This window comes from Bos javanicus, chromosome 8, assembly GCF_032452875.1.
Source record: "Bos javanicus breed banteng chromosome 8, ARS-OSU_banteng_1.0, whole genome shotgun sequence".
NCBI classification, from domain to species: domain Eukaryota; kingdom Metazoa; phylum Chordata; class Mammalia; order Artiodactyla; family Bovidae; genus Bos; species Bos javanicus.
The window spans coordinates 73,255,815-73,278,468 of record NC_083875.1 but is presented as its reverse complement, the minus strand read 5'-3'; the positions used below and the strand labels follow the sequence as shown (position 1 = coordinate 73,278,468).

Here is a 22,654-nt window from a genome sequence, read left to right as displayed (position 1 = left end):
ACAGTTTAGTGCTATTTGTTGTACACGTGAAACTTATATAATATAGTACATCAACTATACCACAAAAAAACATGTGAGCAATGATTTATCCATAAGGATATTCATTGTGGTATTGTTTGTTAATGTGAAAACTTTGACACATCTTCAGTTTCCAACCATAGAAACGGTTGAGTAAATTAAGGTACAGTGAAATGAAATAATATTCATTTACTCCTTTAAAAAACAGACTGAACACAGACTCTGTTATGAAGCACTGTGCTAGGTGTTTGGGAGACAACGGTCAGCCATACACCCACAGCCTTGCTCTCAAGCAGCTTATAGTCTGGTGGGTGAGAGAAGCATTCTCAGACCATCATCTGATGAGATGCATCATTATAAAGTCAGGATCAATGGAGGGTGTGGGAATTTACCCTTTGGGCTGATACTGGAGGAATGAGAGTAGGAGGGAGAGTACATAGCATGTGCAAAGGCCCAGAGGTAGCAGACATATCAATGATGCTTTCAAGTGAAGGAAATCTGGTATGAGATGAGGTTATGGAGACAGACATAAGCCTGCCTGAGGCCAACAGAAGAATTTGTATCTTCATCCTAAATATAAACAGAAGTCACTGACATGTTTTCAGAAAGGAAGGAGTGTGACGATATCAGAAAGGCATTTATAACAGACCATTCATGCTACCGTGTGGAGAATGAGATAGAAAGAACAGAACAGGGAAACCAGTTAGGAAGACATGGCAGTTGTCCAGGGAACTGAAGTCAGTAGCTACAATTTAGGGAGCTGCAGCTGGATAAAGAAGGGGGTGGAGTTGAGAGGCTTTCAAAGGGAAAACTGGTGGATCTTCTCCCTCAATCCTGTGTGAGGTGAAGGAAAGGAGGTGTCAAGGGTGATTTCCAGGTTTCTTGTCTATGCAAGTGGATGGATGAGGGGCTGGTCTCTGAGATAAAAACACAATAAAAGAGTCAGGCCCAGATGCTTAGGATGGCAAGTTCCAGGTGCAGATTTTGAGTTAAGAAATAAACAAAGAGAAAGAATGATCCAATTGAGGGTGGGAAGAGAAGGTCCTCTTCCCACCTCTGATTAAAGGAAGGGTCTTAGAACTAGAGATTCGGATTTATAGGCAACTACCACAGAGAAGCAAAATGAATGGATGAGGACTCCCCTGGTAGTGCAGAGCTCCCGATGCACATGATCCAGTTCAATCACTGGTCCCACATGCCACAACTGAGTCCACATGCTGCAGCTAAGACCCAGCACAGCTAAGTAAAGAAATACGAAAACAGAGAGTGGATGAGATCACCTAGGGAGAGGACAGCGTGCAGAAGGAAAGAAAGGGGACCTGTTAAAGACTGAACTGTGTCCCCCTCCCTCAAATTCACATGTTAAAGAGGTGACTAATGTAAAAGGCGGTCATATGGTGAGCCCTAATCCAATATAACTGACACCTTTATAAGACTAGGACACAGATAACACACAGACCAAGGGGTGACAGTATGAGGACACAGTAAGGAGGCGGCAACCGGTAAACAAGAAGAGGATTCCGAAGAAACAAGCCTACAGATATTTTGATTTTTGACTTCCAGCCTCCAGAACTATAAGAAACTATACTTTCATTTTTTATATTTTATTGTTTGGCTATACCGCATGGCATATGGGATCTTAGTTTCCTAAGCAGGGATCAAATCCTCACCTGCTGTATTGTATTTACCACTGGACCTCCAAGGAAGTCCCATATACTGCCATTGTTCAAGCCACACAGCCTGTGGTTCTTTGTCATGCAGCGCAAGCAAACCAAGAGAGGGCATAAGGACCAAATACTGAGGAACGTAAAGGTGAGGTCGAAGATAGTAAGTTGGCAAAGGAACCCTGGGAGAGATGCCAGGGGCAGGAAACAAAGAGAAGAGTGTGGCATCACCAACAATGTGTGGTAACATTCCAAAAGAGGGAGTGAGCAACTGTGTCATATGCTAGCCAGAGACTATCATCAGGCTAAGAATATCCACTGGACTTAGAGACACTATAATCTTTAGTGAGTAGTGACAGCCATTCTGGACATAGAGAGACTGACAGGTGAGGAAACAGAGAACATATAATTGCTTCCACGAATTTAGCTACGAGGGAAAGTGCAGTAGAGGGAAGAATTAAAGACGACTCTGGAGCCTGTTCAAATGGTGACAAAAAGGACACCAGTGAGGGATGTTGGCCCAGATCTATGTTTCTCAAACCCGGCCAATTACCAGAATCCCCAGGAGAACCTAATAAAGGTCCATACAGTCAAAACTATGATGTTTCCAGTAGTCATGTATGGATATAAGAGGTGAGCCATAAAGTAGGCTGAGTGCTGAAGAACTGATGCTTTCAAATTGTGGTGCTGGAGAAGACTCTTGAGAGTCCCCTGGACAGCAAGGAGATCAGACCAGTCAATCCTAAAGGAAATCAACCTTGAATATTCATTGGAAGGACTGATGCTGAAGCTCCAATATTTTGGCCACCTGATGCAAAGAGACAACTCATTGGAAAAGACCCTGATGCTGAGAAAGACTGAGGGCAGAGAAGGGGGCAACAGAGGATGAGATGGCATCACTGACTCAATGGACTTGAGTCTGAGCAAACTCCAGGAGATAGTGAAGGACAGAGAAGCCTGATGTGCTGCAATCCACGGGATGGCAAAGACTCAGACAAGACAGCAACTAAACAACAACCTGGAGAACCCGGGTCTTACAAACTGAGTCAGAGTCTGGGAAAGTCTGGGAATCTGTATTTTAATATTACCCAGGTAATCCTGACTGGCTGAACCAATGACTTACATTTGAGAACCATCATTCTGGATGATTTTTAAAGCCTATTATAGCCCTGGCAGTTCATGAACTAATACTATTAAGTAGAAGGACTCTTTCCAGACAGATTTCAAAGGTAAATTCACTTTGCCCAAAGAAAAAAACTCGTCTATTACATTTTTTTTAGGTTTCGGTCTTGCTGAAGCAGTAAAACGGCCATCAGTTACAGGAAGAATACCAATACTTATTTTTATAAACAGCAAGAAAACAAACATTTTCCAAGAATGTTGATGAAAATGTATTAGGGTGAAACAGCTCTGTAAAGGATAAAGCAGATGAAAACGACTATTCGTGAGCAAAGAAGATGATCTCCATTTTAGAACTCTTTCATTTCTTCATTCCACAAATATTCTTTTAATACTCACTATGTATACAAATGCATGAGGCCATCAAATTATTTTGTGTGTGCATGCTCAGTCTCAGTCGTGTTCAACTATTAGCGAACCAATGGACTGTAGCCCACAAGGCTCCTCTGTCCATGGGATTTCCCAGGCAAGAATACTGGAGAGAGCTGACATTTCCTCCTCCAGGGGATCTTCCCCACCCAGGGATTGAACTGCGACTCCTGCATTGGCAGGCAGATTCTTTCCACTGAGCCACCAGGGAAGCCCATCAAATTATTACTGCTCCTTAATTTCACCAAGGAGGAACAAGAGCTTCAATTAGTTGAAAAGATCCTGGGGACTTCCTTTGCGGTCCCGTGGTTAAGAATCTGTGCTTCTATTGCAGGGGGCACAGGTTCAATCCCTGCTCAGAAAACTAAGATCCCACATGCTCTGCAGGGCAGCTAAATTAAATAAACAAAAATTTTAAAAACCTGAATTTTTATGCACTAGATAACAGTTTGGCTTTCAAGAATTTTTCTAACATGCCAAAGATTGTTTATTCATATTTTTTTCTAATGAACATACAACATATTTGTGCTTTAATATTTATAATATATATTTTATATAATCAGATCAGATCAGATCAGTCACTCAGTCGTGTCCGACTCTTTGCGACCCCATGAATCACAGCATGCCAGGCCTCCCTGTCCATCACCAACTCCCGGAGTTCACTCAGACTCATGTCCATCGGGTCAGTAATGCCATCCAGCCATCTCATCCTCTGTCGTCCCCTTCTCCTCTTGCCCCCAATCCCTCCCAGCATCAGAGTCTTTTCCAATGAGTCAACTCTTCCCATGAGGGGGCCAAAGTATTGGAGTTTCAGCTTTAGCATCATTCCTTCCAAAGAAATCCCAAGGCTGTTCTCTTTCAGAATGGACTGGTTGGATCTCCTTGCAGTCCAAGGGACTCTCAAGAGTCTTCTCCAACACCACAGTTCAAAAGCATCAATTCTTCGGCGCTCAGCTTTCTTCACAGTCCAACTCTCACGTTCATACATGACCACAGGAAAAACCATAGCCTTCACTAGACGGACCTTTGTTGGCAAAGTAATGTCTCTGCTTTTGAATATGCTATCGAGGCTGGTCATAACTTTCCTTCCAACGAGTTAAGTGTCTTTTAATTTCATGGCTGCAGTCACCATCTGTAGTGATTTTGGAGCCCAGAAAAATAAAGTCTGACACTGTTTCCCCATCTGTTTCCCATGAAGTGATGGGACCGGATGCCATGATCTTCGTTTTCTGAATGTTGAGCTTTAAGCCAACTTTTTCACTCTCCACTTTCACTTTCATCAAGAGGCTTTTTAGTTCCTCTTCACTTTCTGCCATAAGGGTGGTGTCATCTGCATATCTGAGGTTATTGATATTTCTCCCGGCAATCTTGATTCCAGCTTGTGTTTCTTCCAGTCCAGCGTTTCTCATGATGTACTCTGCATATAAGTTAAATAAACAGGGTGACAATATACAGCCTTGACGAACTCCTTTTCCTATTTGGAACCAGCCTGTTGTTCCATGTCCAGTACTAACTGTTGCTTCCTGACTTGCATACAAATTTCTCAAGAGGCCAGGTCAGGTGGTCTGGTATTCCCATCTCTTTCAGAATTTTCCACAGTTTATTGTGATCCACACAGTTAAAGGCTTTGGCATAGTCAATAAAGCAGAAATAGATGCTTTTCTGGACCTCTCTTGCTTTTTCGATGATCCAGTGGATGTTGGCAATTTGATCTCTGGTTCCTCTGCCTTTTCTAAAACCAGCTTGAACATCTGGAAGTTCACGGTTCAAGTATTGCTGAAGCCTGGCTTTGAGAATTTTGAGCATTACGTTACCAGCGTGTGAGATGAGTGCAATTGTGTGGTAGTTTGAGCATTCTTTGGCATTGCCTTTCTTTGGGATTGGACTGAAAACTGACCTTTTCCAGTCCTGTGGCCACTGCTGAGTTTTCCAGATTTGCTGGCATATTGAGTGCAGCACTTTCACAGCATCATCTTTCAGGATTTGGAATAGCTCAACTGGAATTCCATCACCTCCACTAGCTTTGTTCGTAGTGATGCTTTCTAAGGCCCACTTGACTTCACGTTCCAGGATGTCTGGCTCTAGGTCAGTGATCACATCATCGTGATTATCTGGGTCGTGAAGATCTTTTTTGTACAGTTCTTCTGTGTATTCTTGCCATCTCTTCTTAATACCTTCTGCTTCTATTAGGTCCATACCATTTCTGTCCTTTATCGAGCCCATCTTTGCATGAAATGTTCCTTTGGTATCTCTGATTTTCTTGAAGAGATCCCTGTCTTTCCCATTCTGTTGTTTTCCTCTATTTCTTTGCATTGATCGCTGAAGAAGGGTTTCTTATCTCTTCTTGCTATTCTTTGGAACTCTGCGTTCAGATGTTTATATCTTTCCTTTTCTCGTTTGCTTTTGGCTTCTCTTCTTTTCACAGCTATTTGTAAGGCCTCCCCAGACAGCCATTTTGCTTTTTTGCATTTCTTTTCCATGGGGATGGTCTTGATCCCTGTCTCCTGTACAATGTCACGAACCTCATTCCATAGTTCATCAGGCACTCTATCTATCAGAGCTAGGCCCTTAAATCTATTTCTCACTTCCACTGTATAATCATAAGGGATTTGATTTAGGTCATATAATACATATATATAAAGTTCCTCAAGGGGATGATGTTCTTTTATCACTACAATGATCAAGAAAGTAAATGGGTCAAATTAATGAATTCTCAAGAATACATATGCAGATCACTATCACGTGGTGGCAAGAAAGATGAAACTACAGTAGGAAACTGCAAAACGTTTATATTCCTATCACCACGAGTAAGGGGAAAGCCAGGAACACAGCTGGAGCTAAAGCCAACGGAACAGAAGGTCCAGCTGAGTCTGAGCTGAGCGGGCACCTTGCTGAAGTTTCCTGTCAAGGAGCCTACAGTGTTGGTGATGTCATCATGAGAATAGGCACCTGCAGATGAAGCAAGTAATTCTTGGGGCAGAGATACTGCTATTTAGTGCTACTTAATGGGTGGTCTAGGAAGTATTTCAGAAGGACTTGTGCAGAACACAAAGGAAGAGAAAGCAAAGAGAAAATTTTGAGTTACTTTTAAAAGCGCTCTCTTGGGCTTGCATACTGGGTAGTTTTCTAAGAAACTGCAACTTGTAAATGATGAAATTTGATCCATGTTGCCTCGAGGGTCCCATTAGAGCAATCCAATGGTCACTGCAGCACTATTTACAATAGCCAGGACATAGAAACAACCTAAATGTCCATCAACGGAGGAATGGATAAAGAAGATATGGTACGTACATAAAATGGAATATTACTCAGCTATAAAAAGGAAAAAAAAATGGGTCATTTGTTGAGACATGGATGGACCCAGGGACTGTCATATAGAGTGAAGTAAATCAGAAAGACAAAAATCATATTCATACATATATGTGGAATTGGAAAAAACTGTTATATATAATCCTATTTATAAAGCAGAAATAGACACAGAGACATAGAGAACAAATGTATGGACACCCAGAGGGGGAAGGGGTTGGGATGAACTGAGAGATGGGCACTGACGTATATACACTATCTGTGCATATGTGCCTTAAGTTGCTCAGTCATTCCGACTCTTTGCGACCCCATGAACTGTAGCCCACTATACTCCTCTGGGAGAAGGCAATGGCACCCCACTCCAGTACCCTTGCCTGGAAAATCCCATGGACAGAGGAGCCTGGAAGGCTGCGGTCCACGGGGTCGCTGAGGGTCAGACACAACTGAGCAACTTCACTTTCACTTTTCACTTTCATGCATTGGAGAAGGAAATGGCAACACACTCCAGTGTTCTTGCCTGGAGAATCCCAGGGATGGGGGAGCCTGGTGGGCTGCCATCTAAGGGGTCGCACAGAGTCAGACACGACTGAAGCGACTCAGCGGTAGCAGCATACTCCTCTGTTCATGGAATTCTCTAGGCAAACATTATCCATACTACGTGTAACAGATAACTAACAAGAACCTACGTATAGCACAGGAATCTCTACTCATTGCTCTGTGGTGATCTAAATGGGAAGGGAATCCAAAGAAGAGTGGATATATGTATAGGTATAGCTGATTCACTTTGCTGTACAGTGGAAATTAACACAACATTGTAAAGCAACTACACTTGAATAAAAAAACTTTTTTAAAGTGATGGCTATGTGGAAGGAAAGTCCTAGAGGATGCATAACAGGTGAATCAAGCAAAGCATTTACCTGGAAGGATTATCTCAGGAAAGCCCATCTTCCGTGCGATAGCTGTGGATCGATCAACCAAGTGTGAAAAATTTTTCTGAACTTGCGTGAGGTCTCCTGGCAATAGCTTCAAGGACACCCAAAGTCCTTTAAAGGAAAAAAAAGACAAAATTTTAGCTCTTTGTTATGATCTATGTAATAAACGCACACTCGAATGTTAAGAAAAATATATGCCTGGTATTAATACACAGATACATTACTGTAAATACATCAATTCTCCCCCAGTTAACTTAGAATTTTAATGACACTCCCAACAAAAGCATGGCAGGATTTCTTTGAGAATTTGACAGAAAGGTAAAATAGATGTTTGCTCTGGAGGGTGGGGGGAAGATGGTCCCTATCAGATACCAAAATACTATGAAGTTATAATAATGAGTGATATTAGTAGTAAAGATATCTAAATCAATGAAAACAATGAAATCAAGTACTATTATATACAGCTATTAAGCATACAGCAAAAAAGACATAACAAATCATGAAACAATGGATCAATTCCATAAATGTACTGGAATATTCTATTCTACTCAGAGCAGAATCAATCTAACCTCTCACCACACATTTTCATTAAAATAAATTCCTAATGTAAAAGATAATGGAAAAACAGACCAGAAATTTAAAAAGTGTACAGCTTTCTAAACCATTTTTCTACATATGAAACAAATGAAGAAATCACAAAAGCAAAATAATTATCTATGCAAGCTGAAATTTTGATATTCATAAAAACACAAAAGGTATACTTCATATACCATACACTACATACAACTATAAAAGGCATGGCGAAATACTTCCAAGAAATTATGAGTTTATACTCACTAGATGGAAAATATTCAGATTACAAATAAACAAAACACGAATACACAATTCACCAGGAAATACAAGAAGTTTATAAATACTTGGCTAGCCAGAAACTAAAAAGTATGCATCCTAAGTAGATGACTACGACCTTTAGTATACAAAGAGTTTATAAAAACTGAGAATGAAAACTTTAGAAAATTATAAATACATATGAGTGCCAGATAATTTCAAGTCATTTTTTTTAATGCAACAGAGTTATAGAAGTCAACTTTTCACCCCTCAAACAGGTAAAGAATTTTAAACATCAGTTTGCCAAGCAGGCAGATAGTAATTAGTGCCCATCTATAGAAAGCATTCTGGTAACATGTGTGTCTCTAGTCATAAGCTTATTCCCATCGTCTAATCCAGAAATCCTACTTCCGGGAATTTTCTTGGGGAGATAGTCCTAAATATGAAAAAGATAGTATGTATCTTCAGAGAAGGCAATGGCAACCCACTCCAGTACTTTTGCCTGGAAAATCCCATCGACAGAGAAGCCTGGTAGGTTGCAGTCCATGGGGTCGCTAGGAGTCTGACACCACCGAGCATCTTCACTTTCACTTTCCACTTTCATGCATTGGAGAAGGAAATGGCAACCCACTCCAGTGTTCTTGCCTGGAGAACCCCAGGGACGGGGAGCCTGGTGGGCTGCCGTCTATGGGGTCACAGAGTCGGACACGACTGAAGGGACTTGGCAGCAGCAGTATGTATCTTTTATAGTATATCTTATATATCTTCATATATAATGATAGCCACACCAGAGTTATTTAAATTTATAATGGTGACAAACTAGAAAGTACTTAAGTATTTACCTAGGGGATTCCATGCTTGGGAAGAAAAAAAAATAATCCAAGCAATGGAATATTACACAGCCACAAAAATATTTATGAAGAGCATGAAAACATTTGAAAAGTATTTTGTTAGGAAGGAAGAGAAGGAATATTTTCTTACAGTTTTGATAAAAAAAATTATACAGACACAGCAATTTAATTAGTTTAAGAATTTTTCACTCTAATAAATTACATCCTTAGGTTAGGAGTTCTAAAACAACAGAAATATATTTGGTTATTCATTTTTAGAATATGTGTTTCCTCACATCTATTTCTCACTCAGGGTAACAATAGATGGCAATAGTTGTCAATAGATGGCAAACTAAACATGCCAAAAATAACGTTTCCTAATTGCTTCCACTTCAGAAGACAATTACAAGGTGGTTTAAAAAGAAAAGTAACTCTAAAACTGACCCCCAATCATCACTACCTTGGTATCTAGATTTTAACTATTTTCCCTTGTTACCCGAATTAAAATTTAGTTTCAATCAGCAAAACTAAGTCAACAAAATGACATATGGAGGTATGAAAAAATGATTGGCTGGAAAGCCCATTATTTTATATGAAATCATATTTATTTACATGACTTTGGTCTCTCTCTTTGCAGTTTTTGGAAATGTAATGGGATAAACCTATACAGAGAGTGGAACATAATTATCTTCAAACTCTTTTTCTTTGTGCCTTAATTTAGAGCATTGGGATCATAGAGCAGACAAAAGTGAGACTTATCAGATGAGAATTCATTCTACACAATTCACAAAATACAGCTGCGAGACAATGCTCTCAAGTCTGAACTGCCGTCAGTGTCAGTCGGAAGTTGAGGTGGGCAGTCCCCAGCAGGGTCTGTTTTATATCAGAGAAAGATAATGAAAGGGCCAGAGTCCAAGGACTCAGCTCTGAGGGCCACCACTCCCGAGCCCCACCAGAGCCCCCTCCCAGCTTGGTACACAGGGCCGAGTACCTTGTCCTTTGTGATTCACTTCTTTGGTTGCTATCACTTTATTCAAGACTGACGTGAGTGGTTCATTCTCCCCGATCACGTGGGATGTTATCAGGGGCGACATGATTAGCTGCCTCTGTCGGATATATGTTTCCATGGCAATTCTGGGAAAATGAGAAATAACTGGTAAGACAAAAAGAGGAAGTCTCTGCAGCAGAGCCTCAGATACTGCTGGGTCTGATGGGCCTATCATTTGAAAATATAAATAGTAAAGCAACCTAACTACAGGATACTTTCCATCTTTATTTTCCCCACTGGGTGCCTATCTTAGCAAATTCATCTCAAAATGACTTGGGGGGAAAAAGGGGAAAAAAAGCAACTCAGGAACAAACAAAACTGATGGTCAAATGATTAGACTGAAACCAGAGGCAGTGCTTGATGTGCTTTCCAAGGTGGGAGAGGCCGAAGGAATGGAACTGTAGAAGGGTGGAAGCAGGGGCAAGAGACTCAGCCCCCAGTTCCGGTTCTACTTGACAGTAAGCTCTGCCAGAGTCTCCCCTTCAGACTTTAGTTTCTTCATCTGTAAGGAAACAGACCTGAAAACACATGCCTTGAAAGCTTCCACCTACTGCCAACACTCAGTGTACCAGAGTGCTGCATATGCAATGGATTGTGGATGGTGTTTGTAGAATCCCATGTGATGATGACGAACTATATATAGGGTTGCAACGCCACAGGCACCAGCAAACAAGCCTCACGTTAACAATCAAATCAGGCTGAGATTCTTACAGGGTGATCAAAGAGGGAAGCACAGCCCCCACTCTATGGAAAGCACAAGCACTATTGGGAACTCCCTATCAGCCTGTGTAGAACAACGGTCGCCAGTCTTCTCTGCTGTGGTTTTGGTCTCTTGCCCACAACACACAGGCCAGCTTGCTCTGCAGGGTTCAGACCTGTATCCTGACAATACACAGGAAGCATACTGCAGTACAGGAGCATGGTGGCTCAGTCGGTAAAGAAACCACCTGCAATGCTGGAGAACCGGGTTTGATCCCTGGGATGGGAAGATCCTCCGGAGAAGGAAATGGCAACCCACTCCAGTATTCTTGCCTGGGAAATCCCAGGCTGGATGGAAGAGTCTGGCAGCCTACAGTCCATGGAGTCGCAAGAGCTGAACACAGACTTAGGGACTAAACCACCACCACCACACTGCACTATGTTCCTAAAAAGTGGGATTGCTGCAGAATGCGTTGTTTTCGAATGACACCCTCTCAGTCTAGCAGGATATGTGTATAAAACTCTCCCAATACAATCGCTGTAAAGCTTCTGAGGTTAAGTTACAAAAGCTCTGCCATAAATCTTGGGAGTTCAATGCCAGAGGCCATGATGTGCATCGTGAAGGCTTTAAAGTGGTTGCCGGCTGCAAAGTGAGTAGTAATCAAATTAGGGCTGGGCTCCTCGGAGACACAAAGCTTGTATTATTCTGTAGTGGAGACAATCTGAGGACTCAGTGTTTCAGCACAACTGCTAGAAAGAGTTGGTTCTGAAAGTAAGCGGGAGGCACATAACCAAACCAGAAACCCACTTCATAAAGTGAGACAAATACAGAGAAATGCATTGGAGACAGTTCATATCCATAATACTGCTCCTGTTCTACAATTATTTATATTATTTGTATGGAGCAGATTAAATTTCATTCCATGAATGCTGCCTTGATTATTTATATATACACACATAATATTGTATCATATTTTTTTGTTGTTTAGTTGCTAAGTCGTGTCTGACTCTTTGCAGCCCCATGGAATGTAGTCTGCCAGGCTCCTTTGTCCATGCGATTTACCAGACAAGAATACAGGAGTGGGTTACCATTTCCTTCTCCAGAGTATCTTCCCAACCCAGGGATTGAAACTGGGTCTCCTGCATTGGCAGGTGGATTCTTTACTGCTAAGCCACTGGCGAAGCCATTGTATCATGTTACCATATAGTATTTCATATAATGTTCAAGAATCTGCCTACAATGCAGGAGACCTGGGTTCGATCACTGGTTTGGGAAGATGCCTTGGAAAAGGAAATGGCAACCCACTCCAGTATTTTTGCATGGGAAATCCCATGGACAGAGGAGTCTGGTGCGCTACAGTCCATGGGGTCACAAAGAGTCAGACACAGCTGAATAACTAACAGTTCATATTCATGAATGCTGTTCCTAGTACATATATGCACAGTGCCTAATAATATATGTATATATAGAGAACAACATTCATAGATATGAAAGTTATCTTTATCATAAGCATGTTTTTATAGTTTATTTACTCATGTCTATGCTATGTATTTTAATATTTATTGTATTATACAAGACACAGCAAACTGCCAAGGTTTTATTAAACTTTTTCTATGTATAAGTTGTTTAAAATTTTTGTGTGGTTAAATCAATTTCTTTTTTTCAGTCAAATCTCTGGTATTTGACTCAGAAAGACTTCCCACACATCACATGGTATAAAACTTTTATTTTCCTATAGTACTTTAAGACTGTTGGCTCTTACCCTTTTATGTGTTATCATCTGGAAATTATGATGGTTTAAGTTGGGAGATAAGGATTTAACTTAGTTTTTGAAATGGCTGGCTAATCTTGAACAATAGCTTTTGCATGGCTTATCTTTCCCCACTGATTTTTAAATATCATTTAAAAATAATTTTAAAAATAACATAACCATATTATTGGGGTTGGTCAAAAAAGTTTGTTAGGGGATTCTTCCATAACACTTTATGGAAAATCCTGAACGAACTTTTTGGCCAACCCATTACTTATTATTAATAAAATCACATTAACTCAGATATCCCTGGGTCTAGTTTCTGGAATTCTCAGTTTATCACACTGATCTGTGGTAGTGGCTCTACACTGGCTGAGACAATCATCTTTCCTCACTGACATGACTGTCTCGTTAGGAGTCAGACACAGCAATGCTCCCAAAGCCGCCTGTGCGAGGTTAAGTGGCACGGGCCTGCTGGGGTCAGTCGTGATGTTCACAGGCACGCTCACTCAGTTACACGGATGGAGAACAGCTCTGCAGCGTCCCCCAGTGGCCCACTCAGGGCTCCAGTTCCCAAGGCTCAGTAAGGGGGCTTGAGTGCAGGTCAGGGGGCATCCTTCCAGGCACTCCTGGGCCGGCTTTCCTCCACTCGCAGGAACCCAAGGACTAGTCCACCCTTCACTCTCACCAAGTGTGCTCCCCAGACCTGCAGCAGCAGCATCACCCAGAAGCCTATTAGATGGAGACTCCAGGCCCACCAGATGGCGTTCTGCATGCATCCATCAAGACCCCAGGTGCTTCATGAGCAGGTTACAGCCTGAGAAGCCCTGTGCTGTCCTACTTAATTTCTGGTCCTCTGCGATAACCGTTCCATATGACAAAGTACAGGCAGACTCTGGCATTTATACGGTACCATAACCTGCTAGATGTGTCCCTTATATTGCTTCAGTCATTTCTGTAGAATCAGAAGAAGTTAGGTTACTCTCTTAAATTGCGGTCTAATACAAGGATTTTGAATATAGTTTTCTGTCAAGAGTTTTCCTCGTCTAACCGGGCAAAAGGTTCCGAGCACTTGGTTCTGTGTAAATGCACCTCCCAAAGGCCTAACCCAGGTCTCAACTAACCTGGGTAAGTGCCAAAGTACTTACTGTTGAAAGGGAATAAAATGCTGCTTTTCTTCATCATCCACCTTGCCATGAACAATATCAGTAATATCCATCACTAGGAAAAAGATAAAACTTAATTAAAGAAACTAATTGCTGGACTTCCCAGGTGGGGCTAGTGGTAATGAACCTGCCTGCCTATATAGGAGACCTAATAGATGTGGGTTAGACCCCCAGGTTGGGAAGATCCTCTGGAGGAGGGCATGGCAACCCACTCCAGTATTTGCTTAGTCCCTCCTTCACTGTTCGCCTGAAACTATCACAAAATTGTTAATCGGCTATATCCCAATACAAAATATTTTTGGTGTTTAAAAAAAAAAACAAACATAAAATTGAAAAAAAAAAGAAGCTAATTACTTGAGGCCTCAGTGAGGAACTGGAAAATTACAGTATCAGCAAACACAGAATCCTGGAGGAAGAGAGAGCAGGCAGAGATGTTTATTTTTTTGTCAACGATGACTCCCAGTGTCCCTAGGGTGGCAGAAGAGCAATTCATCAGGGTCCTTGGCAGGGGTCTGGGTGTTCTCAGATCAACCCTGCAGACTACCCTCTTTAAAAACTCTAATATCCAGGACACGCAGGCAGCCTAAATGTCCAGTGACAGATGAATAAAGATGTGGTACATATTTACAATGGAATATTATTCAGCCATAAAAAGAAATGGAATTGGGCCATTTGTAAGTGATGTGGATGGACCTGGAGTCTGTCATACAGAGTGAAGTAAGTCATAAAGAGAAAACCAAGTATCTTACATTAATGCATATATATGGAATCTAGAAAGATGGTACTGTTGAACCTACTTGCAGGAATAGAGACACAGAGAAGAGGCCTGAGGGCACAGCAGAAGGAAGGAGAGAGGGGGATGAATGGCGCGAGTGGCACTGACATATCTACACTGCCATGTATGAAACAGACAGCTAGTGGAGACCTGCTGTGCAGCACAGGGAGCTCAGCTTGCTGCTCTCTGATGACCTAGAGGGGCGGCATGGGCAGTGGGAGGGAGGCGATATATGTTTACACATAGCTAATTCATGTTGTTGTACAGCAGAATCTGGCACAACATTGTACAGCAATTATCTTCCAATTTTAAAAAAATAAATAAAAATAATAAATATGAAAAAAATTCTACTAGACCAAGTTGCTTAATTCTTGCACTGACAATTTTTACTAAGCCCACATTCTAAGACACAAGAGAATACTTTTTTTGGGGGGGGGGCAGGAGTGTTACAGAATAAAAGACCTGGGAGAGGAACTTATGACTTAAGTGGCCCACTGTCCCTCTGATGTGACATTTTCTCACCCGGTTTCCACATAAACCAAGGGCAGCAGGTCATTAGCAGCATAGATTAGAAGACCACGTATTGATTTGCTCTTTCACATATGAGAAGAGCTATTAAGGAAGCACTGTGCTAACCCCACTGGGTATATTATCTTTTTTATACAAATATTAGTATCAGCCCTACTTTAAGAGATGAGAAGGGAGGCTCAAGAGGGAGGGGATATATGTATACTTATAGCTGACTGGCATTGTTGTACAGTAGAAACCAACATAACATTGTAAAGCACTTATTCTCCAATTACAAATAAATTTAAAAAGAGGGGGTTTCTCTGGTGGTCCAGTGGTTAAGAATCCACCTTGCAACGCTGGGGATGTGGGCTCGATCCCTGGTTGGGGAACAAAGATTCCACATGTGGCAGAGGAACTAAGCCTGCATGCCACAATGAAAGGTCCTGCATGATGCAACGAAGATACCGTGTGCCACAACTAAGACCCAATGTGGCCAAATAAATAAATAACAAATTTTAAAAAAGAGAGATGAGGAAACTGACCCACAGGGAAATGTAGGTAATCTTCCCTAGGTCAGAAGTGTTAATGGTTAAAATCAGGGTATGAACCCAACAGTGATCACAGGGCAAACCATGTAACCAAACTCTGCCTGCTCCCTAGAAAACTAAGAAGTGGGGCATTGACTCCACAGGCAGCTGAGGGTAGACAAGGCCCCAAGGCAAGAGGCCATCAAGCCTTGGTTAATAAATGACAAGCTAGTCATAAAACATGCACTAATAATCCACGCCCTAGCTAACCTGTTTGGAGATTAAAAGAAATTCCAAGCTATGACGCAATAATCATAAGAAAAACTAAGGAACCAGGAGGAAATGCTTGCTCAAAGTAACCTAAACACGTAATGTATTAGGCTTGGGAATTAATGTTAGTGTAAGGAAGCTGTAAAAAGCAAGCATGACATCAACTTGCTGTCAGCTCTTAAAAGACCCCCGCAAACATTGTGTGTGAGTGCATACACGCACACAAATATTGCAAAATTTGAATTTAAACCCCCAAGTAGGCAGTGCATTTGTGGACATCATCTAGTTACTGCTAACCTCTGCTGACGTTTGGCATCAAGGCTAAAACTAATCTCCATGCCCTGAACATACATACACACGCACACACACAGAAACACAGGAGCAAATAAAAGCCTCAAGCTTGATGTTCCAATCTCCTTAGCCCAGTTTGAAGGACAACGACCCTGAAAACGCCTTCAACTTCTATGAAGGAATAGATTGGTGTGTAGGTGGCTAAACAGTCCTGGGCCAAGGCTGCTTGCCTTTCCTGGGATTTCATTTTAATTCACTATCACGAATAGTGTTGTCTCCTCTAGACACAACCCGGCCAACCTTGAGAGGAAAGGGGTGCGGGGCGGTTCAAGGGACCCACGACGCACACAGCCTCCTGGGGCTGCATCACCAGCCATGTGACCCACAGGTCGATCTTGACAATGTGGAGTTTCTGGGTCCTCGTTCCAGGAGCAGGATTGATGGCTTTCAGGACTACTTAGTAACTAAAATGTCAGAGTAAGACCAAAAATATATATCCTCCATTTAACAAACTACAGAGGAAAATGCAGGGCCTCCTGGAAGGTTATGGAGTCTGATTGAAGCCAACGACCCTCTTTGAAAGCAATGCTGCCTTTGATGAGTAAATTTCCTAGACAGGCAAACAGCTTTCCAAGGAGAATTTTATTCAGATAAGATCAATACGTGGCTGCAGGCAAGGAAGATTCCAATAGACAAACAGAGGCTTTACCCAGAGGCTTGCTGTGTACAAGATACATAACTGGGCGGGGGGGGGGGGGGAACAAACACGGGGTATCTACATGAGCACCACCAAAAGCAAGCGCCTGCCAGGTCCAAGTAGTGAATGCGGTATGTCTGAGGCTAACACTTACAACCAAGTTCATCTTGCACTGTCTCTGGGTCTTCTCTTTCCTTCCTCCCTCTTTTCTTTCTTTTAAATTATTTTTATTGTGGAAAAATAAATACATAACATGGGGCCTCCCGGGTGGCACTAGCAGTAAAGAACCCACCTGCAAATGCAGGAGACCTAAGAGACTCGGATTCAATTCCTTGGTGGGGAAGATCCGCTGGAGGAAGAAATAACAACCCACTCCAGTATTCTTGCCTGGAGTATCCCACGGACAGGGTGACCTGGCAGGTTACAGTCCATGGAGTTGCAAAGAGTCAAACACGACTAAAGCAACTTAGCATGCACGCACACATACATACCATGAAATTTACCATTTCGACCATTTAAAAATGTACAGCTCAGTAGCACTGAAAACTTTCACACTGGGACTTCTCTGACAGGCCAGTGCTTAAGACTTTGTCTTCTACTGTACAGCACAGGCAATCCTACTCAATACTTTGACCTATATGGGAAAAGAATCTAAAAAAGAGTGGATATATGTATATGCGTAACTGCTTCACTCTGCTATACACCTGAAACCAATACAACACTGTAAATCAACTATGGTCCAATACAAATTTTTAATAAAGAAGAAAAAAAGACTTCATCTTCTAATGCAGGGGGTGGGGGCTCAATTTCTAGACAGGGAGCTATGATGCCACATGTCTTGTGGCCAAAGAACCAGAACATGAGCAGCAGAAGCAATATTGTAACAAAATCAATAAAGATTTTAAAAAAGGTCCACATCAAAAAAAGTCTTTAAAATTAAAACATTCACACTGTCATGCAGCCATCACCATTATCCACCTCCAGATGTTTTCCTCTTCCCAAACGGAAACTCTAAGCCTTTAAAAAATACCTCCTCTGTCCCCTCACCCTGCCACCTGTGTCTCTAGGAACTACCATTCCACTTTCTGTCTCTATAAATGTGATCATTCTAGATTCCTCATAAAAGTGAGTTATCATATAGTATTCATCTTTTTGTGACTGGCTTAATTCACTTAACACAGCATCCTCAAAGTTTCTTCAGGCTGAAACATGTGATGGAATTTTCCAACTGCTTCAGGCTGTTCCACTGTAGGGACAGACCCTTTTGTTTATCCATTCATTCATCAACAGATACCGGGGTTACTCCTACCATTTGGCTGTTGTGACCAATGCACTGCTGTAAACAAGAGTATAAGGACGGGCATGTACACACTGCTATCTTTAAAATGGATAACCAACAAGGAACTACTGTATACAGTGCACGGAACTCTGCAAGGTCACGTGACAGCCTGGACGCAAGGGAGGTCTGGGGGAGAATGGATACATGTATAGGTATGGATGAGTGCCCCCACGCTGTTCACCTGAAACTATCCCAACACTGTCAATCGGCTAGACTCCAAGACAAAATAAAAAATGCAAAAGAAAAAGAGAGCCAAGAATGATTTATTGTATAGCCCAGGGAATTCTACTCAATATTCTGATAACCTATATGAGAAATGAATCTGAAAAAGAATGAATATATGTATAACTGAACACTCTGTATATGGATAACTGAACACTTTGCCATACACCTGAAACGAACACAACATGCAAATCAACTACTCTAATCAAAGATTTTTTTTAAAGTTAAAAGAAATATAGTCCCTCATTTTACTTGGTTTGAGCATAGGGAAGTAGGATTGCTGGATCCTAAGTTCTACGTTTAATTTTTCTTAGGCCCCCATCATACTGTCTCCCCAGTAGCCACACCATTTTACATCCATCTCGGGCTCTTTCTGTACCTGCTACTCCAAAGGGTCTCCGGAGTCCACAGGTGTGCTTCTTGCCCTCCTTCAGCTCCATGTGGCCAACTCGGACAATCTGGCACACGAGGCTGATACGGGGCCGGATGAGGTCTGTGCTGCTGAGGTCCTACGGGGCAGAGAGCACAGAAAAAGGAGGTCACGTTCCATCACCCTCTCACCTCCGCTTTCTTTCTGTTGACTCTACAATAGAATACTGTTCAGAGCATACTTTTTAAATTTTATTTATTTATTTATTGGCTGTAACTGTTCTTAGTTGGGGCATGTAGGATCTAGTTCCCTGACCAAGGATCGAACCCGGGTTCCTTGCATTAGAAGCCCTGAGTCTTAGCCACTGGACCACCAGGGAAGTCCCCAGAGCATACTCCTTAATGCTCAAATATCAGAATGACTCCTCTCCTCCCCTATCTGCATCCAGCCAAGAACTCTCACTGCGTCATAGGAAAATGACTGTATTAAAAAAAAGAATAAAAAAAAAAAAATCCCCCAGCTCCTGCTTCAAATTTATAAATCAGATCATATTCATCCTCAAGTCTCCAGCTTATTCAGGGTCCTTTGTCACATCGACTTTATATCCTGCCAGGGCATATCTGAGCACCAGGTGCCTTCCAGTGCCAAATGAAATTAAAACTTATGAGACACTGACATTTATTTTGTATCCACACAGGCTGGTGATATTTCATCTTACCTTCCAAATAATCCTGTGAGGCAACTATAACCCAGAAATTTACATGCTCTGCTTTTTGTAATTATTCCTCTGTTTTCTGAGAGGTATCCACTGAGGGCTTCTCAGAGTGTGTTGATTAATGAGAAATGTGTGGATGAAATGTCTCTGTCTTTTTGTGGCTCATGCTCTAAGCTTTTTTGTACTCCTAGGATGGCTGAGTAAACCCACAAAGCTCACATAACTCATTCACCTTAACATCAGAAATGATTTAACTGCATCTCAAATTCTTTTCATGAAACAGCTTCCCAAGGCCTCTTTACTGAATCAAGAAAGAACTTTTTAAACAATCAGTTCACATCTATCCTCTATAATCAAGTTAACTCAGGGCTCCGAGCTAGGAATATATACCAATGACACTATCAACCTTGAGGCTTCTGTTAACAGAAAGACTTCAAGTGCCTCAGACAGTAAGAATCCGCCTGCAGCGCAGGAGACCTGGGTTCGATCCCTGGGTCGGGAAGATGCCCTGGAGAAAGGAATGGCTATCCACTCTAGTATTTCTTGCCTGGAGAATTCTATGTACAGAGGAGCCTGGTGGGCTGCAGTCCATGGAGTCGAAAAGAGTTGGACACGACTGAGCAACTGAACTGAAGTGAGAGACTCACACACAACACAAGTGCCTGCTTACATTTACTGGGGCACACCGGTATCATTTAATAACATGCGGTCATTTACTGGGGCACACCGGTATCATTTACTAACATGCGGTCATTTACTGGGGCACACCGGTATCATTTAATAACATGCGGTCATTTACTGGGGCACACCGGTATCATTTACTAACATGCGGTCATTTACTGGGGCACACCGGTATCATTTAATAACATGCAGTCATTTACTGGGGCACACCGGTATCATTTAATAACATGCGGTCATTTACTGGGGCACACCGGTATCATTTAATAACATGCGGTCATTTACTGGGGCACACCGGTATCATTTAATAACATGCGGTCATTTACTGGGGCACACCGGTATCATTTAATAACATGCGGTCATTTACTGGGGCACACCGGTATCATTTAATAACATGCTTACATTTACTGGGGCACACCGATATCATTTAATAACATGCGGTCATTTACTGGGGCACACCGGTATCATTTAATAACATGCGGTCATTTACTGGGGCACACCGGTATCATTTAATAACATGCGGTCATTTACTGGGGCACACCGGTATCATTTAATAACATGCTTACATTTACTGGGGCATACCGGTATCATTTAATAACATGCTTACATTTACTGGGGCACACCGGTATCATTTAATAACATGCTTACATTTACTGGGGCACACCGGTATCATTTAATAACATGCAGTCATTTACAAATGAACTTTCTGTAGAACGTTTAAGGACCAAGGAATCAGTCACGTTTCATCGAATAGAAAAAGTTGGATGTGAATTTGCATATAGGAAGAGCCTAATTGATAGGGGGAGGAGGGAGGGTGAGTGAATCGCAGCTATTCTAAAACACTGTTAATTAAAAGATGGACCAAGAATTTAATAATATTAAAATTTTTTTAATAATGTACATATTGACTGATAAATGTCTTTTTATTTCATGGGAAAAAAACACGTATCTCAGAATTGAGGAAATACTGTTTTGGGGAAGAGCTCTAGACTCTCTCTTGTCCACACTTACTAGGTGGTAAAGGTATGGATGGGTCAGTGCAGGGATAGAAACAGACCACTCTCGTCCCAGGGGTAGAGTTTTAATGGATGGAATGAACAACAAAAAGTTGGAAGGAAAGGGAGGAGGAAGAATAAGCCTGTTCTGGTGTTACAGCGAAGAACAGAACCTGATTGCACGTTGGATCAGTTTACTTTAACCTTTGCTTCCCATAGCTTTTGTTCACTAAAAGGATACTGTCTACACATAATGGCCTGCCTCAGGGATACCTGCCCCTCTGCCTAAAGGGTAAACCATAGTCCCTTTGTTCAGGGAAACATCCAGATCCTGTCCACCTGTGAGTGGCTTCAAGACAGAAGAAATGAACACATCCCCTCCCAGAGGCTGGCCATTCCAGGAGATATTTGAAAGACTTATGGACTTCCTCCCCTTCCCTGTTGTATAAAAAAAAACCTGGCATCCAGACCCTGATAAGATGGTTATTTTGAGACACTAGTCTGCCATGACAACTCTGTCATGTGAAGAGTCGACTCATTGGAAAAGACTCTGATGCTGGGAGGGATTGGGGGCAGGAGGAGAAGGGGGACAACAGAGGACGAGATGGCTGGATGGCATCACCGACTGGATGGATGTGCGTTTGAGTGAACTCCAGGAATTGGTGATGGACAGGGAGGCCTGGCATGCTGCAATTTATGGGGTTGCAAAGAGTTGGACACGACTGAGCGACTGAACTGAGTCTGCCACCTTCTTGGTCAGCTGGCTTTCTGAATAAAGTTGTTACTCACTGCCTCAACACCTTGTCTCCTGACTTACTGGCCTGTCCAGGGGCAAGCAGAGCAAGCCTGAATCTGGTAACATGCAGACCACTGCCTCCTATCAGTCCTTCTGGTACTTTAATCTTAGACTCTTGTTTTCTTTGCTGTAAGAGGGACTAAGAAGAATAAGCAGACAAAATATGGGGGTGGCTTAAGGGAAAAAGGAAGAAAGAGGCATCAGTATCTCTTTTAGGCTTAACGGGAGCTGGGAAACCCATCCACTGCTCAGAGCAGTTGGCAGCGGCTCCAGGGCTTTTCAAGCACTGATGTCAAAAAAAAGTGCAAGAACCCCAACAGAGTTCCTAGCCTATGAGAAAGAGTCAGCAGATTCCAAGCTATAGCTCAATACATTTCCTGGCTCTCAGTCCATATACAGCAGCATACCTCCTGCCTTGGGGAAATGGAAGAGCAGAGGGAAAAGTCCATTAAAATACAAGCCAACAGAAAAGTCTAGCCCGGTCTTTGCCCAGGCAATAACTTTGGCCTGGAAGACTCCTCTCTCTATCTGCACAGCTTACATCCTCTTCAACTGGAAGTTCTTACTCCAAAGCTCCTTCTCAATGAGAGCAGCCCTGACTTACCTATTTAAGACAGCATGCCTCCCCCAGCCCAGAAACTCCCAATTCTCCCAAAGCACTTAAAACTCTAACATTCTG

At 42.1% G+C, this 22,654-nt stretch overlaps 1 protein-coding gene across 3 annotated transcripts in view; it reads right to left on the bottom strand.

Moving 5' to 3' along the window:
* DOCK5 (dedicator of cytokinesis 5) overlaps positions 1-22,654 on the bottom strand; it is a 283,905-nt gene that overhangs the window by 114,013 nt on the left and 147,238 nt on the right. For all 3 annotated transcript variants that reach the window (XM_061425870.1, XM_061425871.1, XM_061425872.1), the window contains 4 exons: positions 18,801-18,930; positions 13,773-13,845; positions 10,118-10,260; positions 7,454-7,579 (listed from right to left, as the gene is read on the bottom strand). In XM_061425870.1, coding sequence (XP_061281854.1) covers positions 7,454-7,579; positions 10,118-10,260; positions 13,773-13,845; positions 18,801-18,930 — 472 coding nt within the window. The remainder of the gene's footprint in view (positions 1-7,453; positions 7,580-10,117; positions 10,261-13,772; positions 13,846-18,800; positions 18,931-22,654) is intronic.